This window comes from Telmatherina bonti (assembly GCF_933228915.1).
Source record: "Telmatherina bonti genome assembly, chromosome: 16".
NCBI classification, from domain to species: domain Eukaryota; kingdom Metazoa; phylum Chordata; class Actinopteri; order Atheriniformes; family Telmatherinidae; genus Telmatherina; species Telmatherina bonti.
Genome location: NC_136614.1, coordinates 25,151,757 through 25,167,229, shown reverse-complemented (window position 1 = coordinate 25,167,229; position 15,473 = coordinate 25,151,757). Strand labels below are relative to the sequence as shown.

Sequence of the window (15,473 nt, the reverse complement as noted above, 5' to 3'; positions counted from 1 at the left end):
CATGCCTGTGAAATCCAAATATCACAGTTCCTTGATTGTGGATTGAGATTCCTTGATTGAGATTCAGTTGTATGAATCTCTGTGGATTTGTTTCATCTACGGTGCAGATTCAAATTAAACAAGTAAATTACGTTTTTGTCAATAAATATCTACAAATAAAGATTTGAAATGTTTCATAAAGTAGAAATTTCATTTGGTTTTCATTTTATAAATCCACAAAATCTAAATCTCTGAACTTCTGCAGCAAGGGCAGGGCCAGAGGGGTGGCCTTAGGGGGGGTGGAGTATACACCAAGGTGTATACATCAAGTATACACCATCAAATTTCTAAATCTATTCAGTGTAAACTGACCTTTACCTGGGTAAAACTCAGATGCTCACGTGCATGTGAATGTACTATGTAAAGGATTTTTATTGCAACACACCCATGTTTTGTTTTTTTTTCATTTATCATAATAACCATTTGTACATCATTTTGTTAAATGTCTATGCCGGTGAAAATATTTGTCAGTCCAAAGTGTAGACATTGTTAACATTGTCAAACAACCAGATGTGACTACTGTGAAGGTAAATGACAAAGAAGGCTGAGGAAACACTGATAAAACTTATGATTTGTCTCACAGTATGTTTCTCTCATCATCAATTAAGCCAAAGTGTTTGTGCAACAGAGAAGCCAAACAATGCAGAGTCATCTGAAGTCAATTGATTTTGAGGAAAATATATTTATAATTTCCTGTCGGCTTTTTCTAATTCTGCTTTCTTTTTGTTTTTACATTAAATGACCATTTTAATTGTAATAATAATTCATTATTATCCTAAATTCTAGACTTGTTTAAAGGTGTCATTTACATGTGCCACCCTTTTCCCAGTTTGTGCCCCTGCCTGGCCCCCCTATAAAGGTTTTGTAGACCCACCTCTGTTCTGCAGGTCATTTCCTTCACCTGCGACTGGAGAATATGAGAAATCCAGAGAGACTCTCATCTAATAACTGACTTTCTCAAATTTATTTTTATATAGGTTACCATCCACTGCCTTGAAGGCACTCTTTCAGGTGTGGCTCAGAGAGATCTAGCGTCCAGCGAGGGTCTGGACCTGTGCCTCTGAAGAGCAGGTCGTAAATCTACCTCCCTCCTCCCGTCCTACTGCAGATGTCACTGTCAATCTGCTGCAACATATTGGCCTCCTTTCACTTAAATCAAGATTTATAACACATTTACAATAAAGCCCAGCTGGACTTCAAACATACGCTGCACTGAGGACGGCAAATATGGCTAGGGCCTCCAGATCAATAAAACAGCTGGCCCATCAACCAGCTTAACAGGATCAGATGAATATGACCAAACGAATACACATGGAAGATTTAAGACCAACTCAGTCTGCTCCTAGAGACCGATAATGTGATGTTTGCTGGTGCTGTTACTTTCCGTAACATGCGGAAAATCACAACTGTCAAAGCTTTAAATAAATGGATGTGATATCGTATATCATCACAGTTTGTCCAGCCTAAAACAGCAAAAACCAAACATTGTTTCACTTGCTGGACACATTAAAGGGGAGTCCAATTTGATTTGCAAATTCAATTTTGCATTACAAATGAGCGGTAATACAAGAAACAATGCCTCAGTGAATACAGAAATCTTTCTGACAGCTCCTGGATTTTAACCAGTCAAACCGTTAAAAGCCATTTTACACTTGTAATCTGATTTATTTCGCATGAAAATTATTTATATCAAAACCAAAATATGTCAGAAGATATTCCTCCTATTGACTCCTCAGACCTGGCAGTGTCCAATCCCTTTTTTATTTTTTGCTCTACACAATTCATGTGATCATAAATCTTAAACCAAACCTTAAACATCATCTAATCTATTGGCTTCAAAACTACGTGCTTCCTGAACTCTCAAGTCCCATTTCTGAGGAACAATTCTGAATATTTATCTCTTCCAACTTGTTTCAACTAGTTTTTATAGCTGCAGTGGTTAAACCTCCCCTCCGTGTTTCCTTGTCAGGGTTTGAGGATTGATAGGGATGCCTGCTGCACAATGGGCTCTTTTGAGGCAAATCTGTGGCTTTTTAAATAAAGTTGATTCAGTCTGACAAAGAGGCCACACATCAGAAATGATGTTATTATTTTCATGATGCATCAGTGGGGATTCATATATAGCATGAATATGCTTTAACTCTTTTACAGATGTCTCATAAAAAGCATGAGAATGACACGGCAGCAGTCTTGCCTCATTTTTAATACAGCATTCTTCACATTCCACTGACAACAATAGATATTCTCATGTCCGCTCTCTGGCTGATCAACCTGTTTATACTTCCTTGTCAGATCACGGTTTATTCATGAGAACTGGCCAGAATGGTGAGAACAGGAACTGTGGCTTTCTCCACTCCAGTTCACAAACAACTGGAAAAAGGAGCGGCAGACGGAACAATCCCAGGCGGAACGGTGAACCCAAGACTTCTCTCAGTGAAGAACTGAAGAGCAAAGGGACACAAGAGGGGGGACATAGAGAGGACACAAGCTTATGTTCTTTGTTTAACTTCCATGACACCCACATGCAAGCTTGCAGCCGCACACACAAACATCAAAGCATGAGCAGGAAAAAAAAATCAAAGTTTGGTCAGTCAGACCCTCTCTGAGTTGCTGGAAAGCAAAGCTTTCATGAAACATCTTAATAAATGCAGGGTCCCGCCTTTGCGGTTAGGAGAACGGCTCCAAATAGTTTGGGTCTAAGCAGCACCGGAGCAGTCCTTTTTCTGCAGGCTCAAGTTGTTGGCTGGCGTTGCATAAGACTGTAGGAATACAATGCTTTCTCAGCGAGGCATGTTATAAATAAAACCCCAGAGAACATTGGCTGAGAGCAGTTTAACTTTGCTTTAGCGCCTCCGTTGGAGATGTTTGTGAGCATAGATGTCAAGCTGCATTTTATTAAATATAAACCGTGCTTTATTTATTCTAAATTACTTCCCTCTAAAGACTCCATTTTTCTTCTGCCAACAAGCATTGTCCACTAACAAAGCCAAGGTCATTTGCAGGTACATCACTGTGTGTTTAGTGCAAGCACTGCAATAAAAGCAAAAGGGCCATCTGAGACTGACAGCATTATGATTAAGATTTGTTTAAGCGATGTGAAATAGAACATATGGCCCACATGTTATTCTCCCTTCTGCATAGCAAGGAAAGTATTGTGTTATCAGCAGTGTTCACCTGGTAAACCAACCATAAACTGCAATTGTCACGCTTTTTATAGCTGTTTTATTTTAGCCAGACTGGAGAAAAATGGCTATAAAGTGAGATAAGCAAGGTAATATTCGTGATTGAAAACCATTATGGCAGAACATTTGAGGCAATAATGAGCACCGAACTGGAATTGCAGCTAGAACAAAATACAATTACGCAAAGTGCAAACTAATAATGCTCCTATAAAGACACACAAACAGCAACAGATTCTTTCTTTGGTGAAGCAAATCACAATCACAAAGAGTCGTGGAGCATGTTATGTCAACAAGTAGCCGAATGAGCAGCTGAGGGCATGTGGACATAGAGAGGAGCTGCTCGGCGTGCGGCTCGCCAGCAATGCCATTGTGTCTCTGTGGACCCATTGCAGACACAACAGGTGTGTCAATATGACAAGCTTTCAACCAATCCACCAAGTCTGCCTCCAGTGAGCACTGAATAAATATAGATGCTCTCCATTTTAGCTCTCAGTAGTGCACAGTTACTGTAGGGAAAATGACAGATGAAATGCAAACAAGTGGGGATCAAAGAGTTCAAGGGGAAAAATCTCCAGAAGATGTTGGTCATGGTCACCTGAGGGAAAACTTTTTTTTTTTTTTTTTTTTTTTTTTTTTTTATGCAGTATCACTCTTTTATTTATAGAATAAATAGAATAAAGCAGGGAAAGTGTGTGAAAAGTCGAGATTCCTTCTTAGTATTTCAGTCAAGCAGATTATTCAGAATGCAAAACATGTTAAGTCTCTGCATGCAGGTTTGGAAGTGGTGTAAAATTGCAGAGTTTATATTTTATCCATGTTACCATTCAGGTCTGCATTTCCTCTTCATGTGGGTAAAAGATGTTGCATGCAGCACAGCTTCACTGTTAACAACATGAATAAAATGCTGTTAGTTCCTTGTCAAAGACGCACAAGTGATGCCAAGCAGCGTTAAGATGAACAGGTTGTCAAAAACTGGCTCGTCCCCTCCGCGAACAGACGATGGAAACGGTGCGTCGGGGCTGCCAGTCTCCCACCAGATGGTAAATGAGAGAGACACTGGCGATCGAGTAACAAATACAACCAATCAGATTATCATGAAAATACTAAATGTCTAGGAAAAAATGTGTGTGTGTTGGGGGGGGGCGCGACAATTGCAGTTTATGGTTGGTTTACCAGGTGCACACTGCTGATAACACAATACTTTATGAGTAACATTCAATAAATATGACACAAAATGTAAGATTTCATGGCTCTCATAGCTCCTCTTGCTGTAATAAAAAGTTATTAACCTTGTCTGGGGGCAAGGTGATCTAACAGTTTTATATATTGGCGCATGAACGCTTCCATCAAAGCGTGTTTTTGGTTTTATTTTTTATCTTTAAAAGCCGGGACCTACCAGAGCTCAAATTCTTCTTTTAAAAAGGCCACGGGCGTGCGGCTGAGAGGCAGGGAGAGCTCATTTGCATACAGCTGAATAGTTAGACCTATATCTCCCGTCCCGCACATTACACCCGCATGAGGGCGAGAGAGGGACACGCGCCGCAACAATAGGAGGCACGCTGCCATTAACCGTAAAATTCATGGGTGGGCATGACGGGGCACAAGCCACCAACTATGAACCACGCGCTGGATGACACGTTAGAAATAAAACGTCAGATCTGATACATTATAGGTCTGCCTGTTCGTGCGTAAAAGCGGACGTGAGCCTATTTCCAGATTAAACATCCCATTCAGATATGATATTATAATTTCCCTTGTGATCCCATTTTCTTTTAATTTAAGAATTAGGATATTAACATTTGGTGCACTAAAAACAACCAAAATGTTGTTGTTGTTATATATTTTTTTACTGTCATTGTAAGATATTCATCCCGAGGGAGACGCACATGTGACCCTGAGAGGAAGGCTGTGAGAGGATGGGCACCAACGCTGGAGGGAGGATTAATTAGGTGTGCAACTGAGTGGAACCAAGGGCAAAAGAGGTTACGTGGAGTGAAGTATTAATTGAATTTATGCTTTCAGTTCCCGAAGTTTCGGCTCTTGTCCCTTCTTGTTGTGCGTAAATGTGGAAATGTGCGCCTCGCGTATTGTGCGCTAAAAAGAAGCCAACAGATGTGAGGGCTTGTTAATAATCACGGAGTATCCGTGGTGGTCAGTCATCTCAGTTCCAGTGGGTATTAAATCTGGATAATTGTTGTTGGGGTGGAAGAGAAGGGGGCTGAATATGTAAAGTGGGCGGTGTCAGTTGGGTGAGTGGCAGTTTATGTAATGAGCAGCGCAGTGCAAGTCTATATATCTGGGAGGAGACAGGCTAAGGTTCATTCACTAGTAATAAGAAGAGTGATGAACATCCGTGGCGCACTGACGCACTAAGTTCAGCACCAAAACAAGCTCTGAGCCTCAAACGCTCAGCGGAGTGACACATTGTGGAGTACAGTGCCATGCGAGAAGAGGACGCCTTCTGACAGAAAGACGCGCAGCTCTGGATATTGGTCTTTCCTCACCTTAGGATAACTTGGGAGATTGGAAACGCTTCTTCTGGACGCTTTCGACACACGGCACCAAGGAGCTACTGAGAACTCTCTTGGAGTGGAGGATTTATGTGTTTTAGTTTGCTTTTTCTTCTTCCCATTTGTTCTCCTCGGTGTAAATTCAGAAATACATCGGAATAAGAAGGTTTTGCGGTTTTATTGGCTGGTGACGCGGCTGCCCTGGAGAAACGAGAAGGATGGCAGCCTGGTTCACCTTTACCGTCGCTTTCAGCACCACGTTGATATCACAGGTATGAAGGAGGATCTACTGTACATCTCCACGGTGGTCCTGAGACCTCGGTGAAACTGATGGAGAGTCGCTTCTTTTCTTTTTTCCTCCCCCCCCCCCCCCCCCCCCCCCCCTCACTCAAAAAAATTAGCTATGAGCTATATTCGAGGCTGTCTTGAATAATATTTCTTTCTCTTTTAGGTGTTTGGATCGGGAGTTTTTGAGCTGGATCTGCACGAATTTAAAAACCACAAAGGTTTGCTGGCAAACGGAAACGCGTGCAAGCCCAGCTGCAGGACTTATTTTAGAATTTGTTTGAAGAACTATCAGGCTGTGGTCTCGCCAGGTGACTGCATCTTTGGAAGTACAATGACACCAGTTGTGGGGACAAACTCTTTCAATGCAAAGGACAGCGGCACTTTACCTAGACCGATTCAAATCCCTTTCAAGTATGGATGGCCGGTAAGGGCGTGGGGCACTACCTCCACTTTATTTTTGCATTGTTGCAACCACCGATATTATGTTGTTTTGCGGGGAAGTGCTGTGCATTTTGGGAGTGCACCGGTTATTGGTCGGCTGATCTAATCCATATCATTAGGTAATGCTCTCCCGACACACAGATTGGGCAGCTGCAACGTCGTTCACTTTAAAATCCAGAGGGACGTGCACTCACTGTAACTCCAAATTACTCAAGCATCATTTGTAAGAAGCAGCAGCAGCCCTTTAAATCGACAGAGGGAAAACATCAAATCCCCCAAAATTAGAAGATATTTGTGTCAAAATAGTATAAGCTGCTGTCCTGGTGGCATTTATTAACTGTATGTGTTTTCTCCTCAGGGGTCCTTTTCATTAATAATTGAAGCCTGGCATTCACCTTATGGAAATCTACCTGTAGGTAAGTGCAACATATATAACCACAGGAGGGAGCTCTGTCTTTTTTTCTTTTTTTTTTTTTTTTTTTTTTTTTTTTTTTTTTTTTGCAGTTACACAAAAAACAAACTTCTGCATCTGATGCATCTCAGTCACTGCACATTTTCCTCCTCAGCCCCTGTTAATTGTTCATCATTTCAGACAATTTTCACGCCTATTCATTCCTTTGTTATGAACTTCAGAACACCTTTTTCATTCTTATACCCAATACAATTGAACTTCCTCTAGTTTATTTTTGGCGTGGGAAAGAGCTGTGGGCTTCAGTGAGAATACGCAGTGCCTGCCAAAAATCCCTGACTGCATCTTCCTGTATTTTACACCTTACTCTGTTCTGTCCTTTGGAAGAGGGGACTAGGCCTGGGAATGTTTTTGCTGACGGAAAGAAAGGAAATTTCAACCTGAGTTTATCTTTCATCTAAGCTGTATGGGATTTGATAAGGGATGCAGCTTGGTCCTGGGCAGATTATTAAAGCGAGAGTGGATGACTTTTGAACCTGCAGGCTATTTATGATGCAGTTCTTGAGATCAAACTATAGTCATCCAAGGACAGAAGCAGGTTTTAACTAAAGGCATCCTGCATTCATCCTGACTTCCTTTTCTTTGTTTTTTTCCTCTTTCAGACACAAGCAACCCAGACTTTTTGATAAGCTTTTTTGCCATTCAAAGACAGCTGGGAGTAGGAACTGACTGGTCGCAGAATACGCAGACTGGGAAACAGTCTCAGGAGCTGAGATTTTCCTATCGGTTCATCTGCAACGAAAGTTACTATGGAGAAAGCTGTTCCAAAAAATGCACACCTAGGGATGACCGGTTTGGCCACTACACCTGCACCCGAAATGGGCAGCTTTCCTGTCTGCCTGGCTGGAAGGGGAAATATTGCGAAGAACGTGAGTTATCTGCTGTAAAAAAAAAAACAACACACACACATAACTTGACTTTTCATCGCTGGTTAACTTCCTACCAGCAACCTGTTCATTTTTTTCTGGTTGTTTTCAGAGTTGGAAATTGCATCAGCTTCTGTCATTGTTATCCTTGTTTTGTGATTATTCATGCGGGTGTACACTTAGCGGATACTACTGACCTTAAAACACTAGTTTGCCCTCTGATTGCTTAAATCTGTCTCTGGCAGTCATCATCTTTTGTTCCTAAAACAAAAAAAGTTAGAGATATCAATAGTTTTTCAGGTGTAACCCAAAGTTATCCTTAAAGCTAAATGATGTCAAGTCTTTACACTAAACATCAGGCAATGATTTTTGCTAGTCTGACAGGCAGTTTTAGTGTAGAATGTGTGTATCCTAGATATTTGCCTCATCCAATTTGGAGTCCCATAATTCAGATGTGAACTTGGCTGCGGGATTGTGAAAATGCAGACAGTTTAGAATGACAACATTATAGTTGAGAGAACCCACTTGGCCAACTCATAACCCAACACTCCCATAATCTGGAAAGCTCTGAATGAGCCAAAGAGGAGGCCCAATGCCATTTGGCTCCACAATACCAAAGGGCCCCCTCTCACCAAAAACAAATTAATCAAAGAGTAGATTGGAAGGAGGCATGGCGAGAGTAATAGTTACCATGTGCTGGATATGTGACCACATGGGTGACAGCGGATCTGTCATCCATGTCACATGGTGGTGAAAGAGAAATTGGCATGTTCTATTTTGACTGTGGCGCCAAATTTTAACCAGATGGGCGCACGTGTTGCAATTACACACACATCAGTCCTTGGTGACTACAGAAAATATACATGAGAAAGACAGATTGAGCATCTTTCAGACACCATAATTTCCCTCTGCTCTCACGCTCCCATACATAAATCTGAACAAGACTGATCATTTGGGTTCAGTGTGCATTTAAATAAGGCTGTACGAGTTCTGTGTGTGTGTGTGTGTGTGTGTGTGTGTGTGTGTGTGTGTGTGTGTGTGTGTGTGTGTTTTCCCTCTTTTTCTAATAGGCTACATTCAATCCAAAAACACAGGCTGCAAAAGTCCAATAAAATATTGCTAAATAAAGCTGAAACACACACACACACACATGCTGATGGGAGCAAGTTAGCTTACACAGGTGAACATTTACTTGCCGTCTGCAAGGCTGGATTATTCAATGGGCATTATGGGCACAGGCCCAAGGGCCCATGTCTGCTCAGGGCCCATGTGGGGAAAACACCAGCAGTTTGGACATTAAATAAAATGTATATAAAAACCAGGTAGTTACACCACAGTCTTCAATGTGTTGCTGTTGGTACTATTGGCTGAGAGATGTTAGAAATGTCATTTCACAGTGTATCATTCAGAATTTTCGCAATGTTGCGGTGGGGAAGGGGGCCCCTGGAACACTCTGGGCCCAGGGGCCTGCGCACCTTTAATTTGGCCCTGTCCGTCTGTGTTCACTTTCAGTGGAATAAAAAAAAAACACACACATTTTGTGTGCTCGGAGAGCACGATACGCGCGTGCCCAGTAACATAATCCGAGGGCGAGGAGGGGGGCGGTGGCGGGAGAGTGGAAGGGTGGAGGCTGCTTGCGCGGGCATCGATAGGAGGAGTCCGGGCGACTGCACGCGCCAAGGTTAATCGCGGCATTATTATCCGCCACGCGCCACCGATGTTTTAGCCCCTTCCATTGTTGAGCGCGCGGTAGTAGCAGCTGCAAATATGGTTCTGGCAGACCACAAACAACAATAGTGACAGCTGTCTGCTATTGAGAGCAAGCATCTGTTCTGGACTAAAGCGGCCGCTTACTGTCAGCCGCCTGATATGCTGCTCTGCGAATCAGTGTCATGCAAGACCAGTACACTTAAAACAGGACAAACAAACTCTCAGCCAGCCCCCCCTCCATCCTAACCAGCCCGAACCTCACTCCACTCCTAAGTAAAAAGGACAGCTGGTGGGTGTGTGTGTGTGTGTGGTGGACAGGTTTAGATCAAACGACGGAAGTTGAGACAAACTCATTCATAGATGGCTATTTCAAGGAAATGCTACTCTTTAGCCTTGGCTCTTATTGTGGAGGATGTGACGAGATTATTTTACATGTTTACTGGCAAACTTATTTTTAACTGTTTGACCTTTGTTTTGTTTTTTTATTGTTATGTGTCTTACATTGTGAATAAACAGTTGTTTTGTAACTGAGTGTAGCAGAAGAAAATCGCCATCAGACTTAATGTGTTTCCTTCTTTTTGCTGTAGCAATCTGTCTCGAGGGTTGCAGTGAGAGGAATGGAAACTGCTCAAAACCTGGGGAGTGTGTGTAAGTATCAATAATTATGTGTGGAAATACATGTTGGCTGTTTTTTTGCATAGAGAAACGCACAGGGGAAGAGGGTTATTTCATCAGAAACACTGATGGTGTTGATGTGCAACTAGCTACAGAGTCATCATTTAGAAGTTTGAAAAAGTTGCAGATTTCATGTCTGTACTTCAGCTAAATCAACAAGAATTCAGTCTCTGGTTTCTCTGCATCACTCACTGACTTCTCTGCTTCCCATGTTCCCTTCCTGTCATTACCCCATCACATTCACTCTCTCACCAGTAAGACTAGTTCACACACACTCATCCGATCCCTGGGAGAAATTCCTCCTGAAGTCTAGTTTGCCCTCGTTTTGGACTTAAATCCATCATTCACAGCACAAAAACTGACCCAAATTGGGGGATAAATCCTTGAGATACCAAACACGGTAAAGCTGCTTCCACGGCTCTTCTCAGTGGTGTAACCTTAGCAGAGCTTCACAAATCCTGCAATCTCATGGTTGGAGCAGGTTGCCGCCTACTGTGCTTAGAAACAGATATTCATGGGAAATATTAGAGAAGTGGCTTGTAGCAGAAAATCTTTAAAGCAATCATTTTTATTTCTCCTAGTTTGTCTTAGTTATTGATCTTAAAGTGGAACTATTCTGTGCATTCCAGGCTAATTTATTTTTATTTCTGAGCCCAGAAGGGCTGGGATTGATCGAGTTATTGTCACAAATCACTTTATTTACTTCAGACCGACCCTCTCCGTAGGCTGTCAGATCAGCCTGTGGGCAAAACGAGTGGATTGAGACGCTTCCGCATTAAGCCCCGCCTCCCGCCACTGCACTACATCGGGAGCAGGCACCGCAACTGCTTTTGCCGTCATTGTAACATCTCATAAACAGAAGGATTAGGCTAATATGAACTCAATAAAAAACAAAATACAATGTCAACACATAGCATACAGCCCTACATGTTGGAACCTGAATCAGACCCTGAAAACGAAGTGGAAAACAGCAACCCACAGCAAGGAATGCAGCAGGATGTCTCTCTTTGGTAAACTCACCAGCCATCGTTGGAAATAACTTTATCCGGCGTTTTCCACCCGCCTGATGTATTTGTACATGCCCTTGTTAACCAGTAGAAGGTAACCAATCACCGAACCTTATCCCACGGGACGTCACAAGGATTTCCAAGTAGAAAAAACTCTCTAAAACGACACATTTCTCGTCGCCATGGAAACCAAACTCAAACTCAAACATGCGTTTAGGTGATAAAAAACAGTGCCGTTCACATGTCTGATGAGGATTCAACACTGTAACGCTGTAGAAAGCTCAGAAAACTCCAAATACCATAATAGCACCCCTTTTAAGTCATCATACGATTTCAATCATGTTTTCAGGGACAGGAGTATTTATTGTTGCTAATGAATTGTACTTATTAATGTTGTGATGAGGTTGTGGTTAAAATAATTACATCAGCTCCTAAAGAGTCGCTCACTTTGCAACTCATCAGATTTCTATAATGGCTTAACGTCTAGTCTAATAATGGCTTTTATCTGCGGCAGCTAATAATGTGACATTACATGACTGATTGATTTCTCTCAGAAAATTCATACCAAGGCTGTAAAGTGTTGTCCTTCCTACTGAAATGTGTCAGTTTTATCTGGAATTTTTCGTTGTGTTACCACAAAAATCTTGAAAATGAGAGGAACAAGTAACCAATCAAGATGCATGTTGTCGTTTTTCAGATGCAGAGACGGTTGGCAGGGCACCTTCTGTGACAAGTGCAAGATATACCCGGCCTGCAAGCACGGTTCCTGCGAGCTGCCGTGGCAGTGTAACTGCCAGGAAGGCTGGGGAGGCCTATTATGTGACCAAGGTACACCACACAACTTGGACCACTGCTGCTGTTCCTTTTTAAAAGTTGTTCTCATGTTACTTGCACACTGTTTTCATTTGAATTAACTTGAAAGCATTAGTAAATTAGGTTTCCTCTGTGTATTCATAGCTTTACACACACATCCAGGGTAGACAGCTCTTTCTTCTCCCACAGGCACCCTGTAAACAAACCCTTCTCTCTCTCCCCCCCCCCCCCCCCAGATCTGAACTTCTGCACCCATCACCATCCCTGTGTGAATGGTGCCACCTGTATGAATACAGGCCAAGGGAGCTATACATGTACATGTTTGCCTGGATTTACTGGTGTTAACTGTGAGCTAGAGATGCAGGAGTGTGACAGCAACCCATGCAGGAATGGCGGGATCTGCACAGTAAGTGGGGAATATCTGAAGAACTTCTTGATCATTCATTTTTTTTTATTTATTATTAATTTGGCTGCTCATTCTTGTTTTTGTTTTTTTTTTTTTTTTGGCATTCCTCAAGAATCTGGAAAGCGGCTACATGTGCACATGTCCCCAAGGTTTCGAGGGCTCACATTGTGAGCACAGCCTGCCGACATGTAATGACTCCCCATGCTTCCACGGGGGCAAATGCTGGGAGAAAGACAATGGCCGCAGCTACATGTGCGAGTGTCCCCGCGGCTACACTGGACTCAACTGTGAGAAGAGAGTGGACAAGTGCACGTCGCTTCCATGCGCTAATGGTACGGCCTTCCTCTCCTCTACCCACACCCCCTTTTTCTGAACTTCCCTTCACTCCGTCTCTAACCCCCCCCCCCCCCCCCCCCCCCCCCCCCCCCCCCCCCTTTAAATTCCTGCAACTGGAAGCAGTGCAGAACAACAGGAATTGGTGGGAACTTGGTATCTATTGTCCTCCATATAAACATTCAGCAGCTCAGAGCAGCAGCTTGTAAATGTCACCACAGCTTGCTGTGGTTGTTGGTGAAAGAGGACAAATATCCAAACGCAGTTCAGTTTCGGTCTTTTTGTAAACATGGCGAGCTGAGATTGTTCCGTGTGTACTGAACAAAAACTGCGCTGTGGTCACTCTGGGTTTGATGGAAATGTGTGAACTTAATGATCCTCGCAGGAGAGTTTATTGAGATGATGATCCTTCTGATTTTGCCATGTTTACTTCTACATGTTGACTGTCCACCTCTTCTCTTGTAGGGGGTCTGTGTCTGCTCCAAGGTGGCATGCGTATGTGTAGCTGCCGCGCAGGGTTCACTGGCCAGGGCTGTGAAATCAACATCAATGAGTGTGCTGGGAACCCCTGCCTTAATGGAGGCACCTGCCAAGACCGAATCAATGACTACATGTGCACCTGTCCGGCGGGCTATGGTGGGCGCAACTGCAACAGAGTCTCGGACGAGTGCTCCCTTCGGCCGTGCCTCAACGGGGGCTTTTGCTCTGGAGGTGGTGAGCCAGGAAAGTCTCCAGCTGCCTGCATCTGCCCTTCAGGCTTCACCGGGTCCAGATGCGAATCCTTTGCCACTTTCGATCAGCAGGAGCAAAACGAAGATGGCTTCCAGTGGGCGGCTGTGTCTCTGGCTGTGGGGCTGGTCGCTCTGCTCGTGCTACTGTGCATGGTGGGCCTGACTTTGAGGCACATCCACAGACAGGTGGGGAGGCAGGATGGAGAAACAGAGACTATGAACAACTTCTCCAATGTTCAAAGGGACAATCTGATCCCAGCATCCCAGCTGAAAAACACCAACCAGAAAGTCAGCCTGGAGGTGGACTGTGACTCAGAGAAATCGAACTTTATCCATAAAAATTATCACTTGGACTCTTACAACTCTAAATCAAAAGAATTCAAGGATGAAAAGTCGCAAGAAGAGAAGCGTCTTATTTATGACAAGTGTTTAGAAGATAAAATGCCTTTGAGTAGAATGTACAGGTAAGAGGAACCATACTCGCATTGTGACACTTATCTTTGTTGTGATTTTTTTCACATCGTCCATTAATTTTAAGCATATAAAAGTGTGCATTTGCAGCCGTGCTATATAGAAATGTTAATTAGAGTTCTCGCTCACTTAAATACATTGCTCTGAGTTTCTATGTACGCAACAGTTGCTCTCTTTGTTTTACATATTGCATAGCTCTGCCATGTGTTTCTTGTTTGCATTAACACAACATGTGACTTTTGTTTGCAGTGAAAAGCCAGAGTGTAGAATATCTACAATATGTTCCTCACGAGACTCCATGTACCAGTCCGTATTTGTTATAGCAGAGGAGAGGAGGGAATGCGTCATAGCAACAGAGGTGAGCCAACAAAGGGAGAAAAAAAAAACCACACACATCTTCATCAGTATTTCCTTAGATGCTTGATTTTACTTGCATTATATTGTCCCATGTGCACTATTCCTCAGTAATGCACCAACATTTACAGCAGGGTGTTGTGCTATTTGTAGAGAGATTGCCCTAAAATGGGAAAAGCCCAGTTTGTATGCATTATTGGTTTGTGTAAATGATCCAGACTGTTCTTTATTTTGGCCACAGGATGACCTAAAATCCTAGCTTATAATGATTCTTCGCACATGTTTGGCTCTAGTTGGTCTCAAAGGTGCTATGTTTTACTGCTGTGGCAAATCTTAAGACATATTTCCAAGCAAAATGTAATGGTGATACTTGAGCGCATGAGCTTTTAACTGTTAAGGCGGCGCTTCAAAAATGTTTGGTTTTACCTCATTTACATTGTTCAAAGAGCTGATTTTTTTTTTCTTCTTCTTTACTCTCTCCTCTTTCTTTCCCACAGGTATAAACTGTGAGGGGTCAGAAAGTAAAGGAAGGAGGACTGAGACACAATCGAGGCAGAATATAATATTCTGGATTGTTTACAAATGCTGAGAGGAGACTGGAGATTGTTTGAGATGTTCACTGCTGCTCTGGAACACTAAAGAACTGGAGAGGGCAGAGACGTCTGCTCTGAAAACAAAAAAACACACAAAAAAAAAAAAATCTAAACAAAAACAAGAATAAGACGCAGAACTGAGAAACTTTATGTTGACCGAGTGTTTGAATGCAAAGCATGTACAGTGAAGGACCTCTCAGTTTAAAGAGATTGGTGAATAAGACTGACTACACGAGGTGAAATGCTTGTTTATAATCTCGGCCAACCTGGACAGTACAAAGAGGCGAAGGTGGATCGTTGCCCCACGTATCTGACCCCGGCCTTGTTCGGTAATCAAGATTACTCTGACAGCCAACCAATCTGTGAAAAAGGTGCCTAAGATTTGACCCCTCCAAATCGCCCCCTCCTCCCCGGCACTCACTCCTGCCAGCTCGCCTGCTATGCAAAACTCAGGGTCGAGATGAGTGAACTCACCCCGCTGTCACAATCCAGCCTCACCAACAATGAAAGATATGAATGTCTGAAACTAATCCTCAGCTGTCAATCATGTGAAAATGACTGGTTGGACTTGTCAGCGTGAGGGTG

General features: G+C 42.9%; 1 protein-coding gene across 1 annotated transcript; it reads left to right on the top strand.

Moving 5' to 3' along the window:
* Window positions 1–5,947: 5,947 nt before the first annotated feature.
* On the top strand, window positions 5,948–15,359 carry dll4 (delta-like 4). Its single transcript, XM_079255637.1, has 11 exons — window positions 5,948–6,003; window positions 6,183–6,443; window positions 6,819–6,876; window positions 7,532–7,798; window positions 10,093–10,153; window positions 11,885–12,015; window positions 12,237–12,406; window positions 12,519–12,738; window positions 13,205–13,934; window positions 14,191–14,299; window positions 14,793–15,359. The coding sequence occupies exons 1-11, from the start codon at window positions 5,950–5,952 to the stop codon at window positions 14,796–14,798; spliced, it is 2,067 nt and encodes a 688-aa protein (XP_079111763.1). The 5' UTR covers window positions 5,948–5,949; the 3' UTR covers window positions 14,799–15,359.
* The last annotated feature ends 114 nt before the right edge of the window (window positions 15,360–15,473 follow it).

Coding starts and splice junctions, on each gene's coding strand:
- dll4 (XM_079255637.1), top strand. CDS start 5,950: ATGGCAGCCTGGTTCACCTTTACCGTCGCTTTCAGCACCACGTTGATA. Junction 6,877..7,531: donor TTATGGAAATCTACCTGTAG/GTAAGTGCAACA, acceptor TTCCTCTTTCAG/ACACAAGCAACCCAGACTTT. Junction 12,407..12,518: donor GGAATGGCGGGATCTGCACA/GTAAGTGGGGAA, acceptor GCATTCCTCAAG/AATCTGGAAAGCGGCTACAT.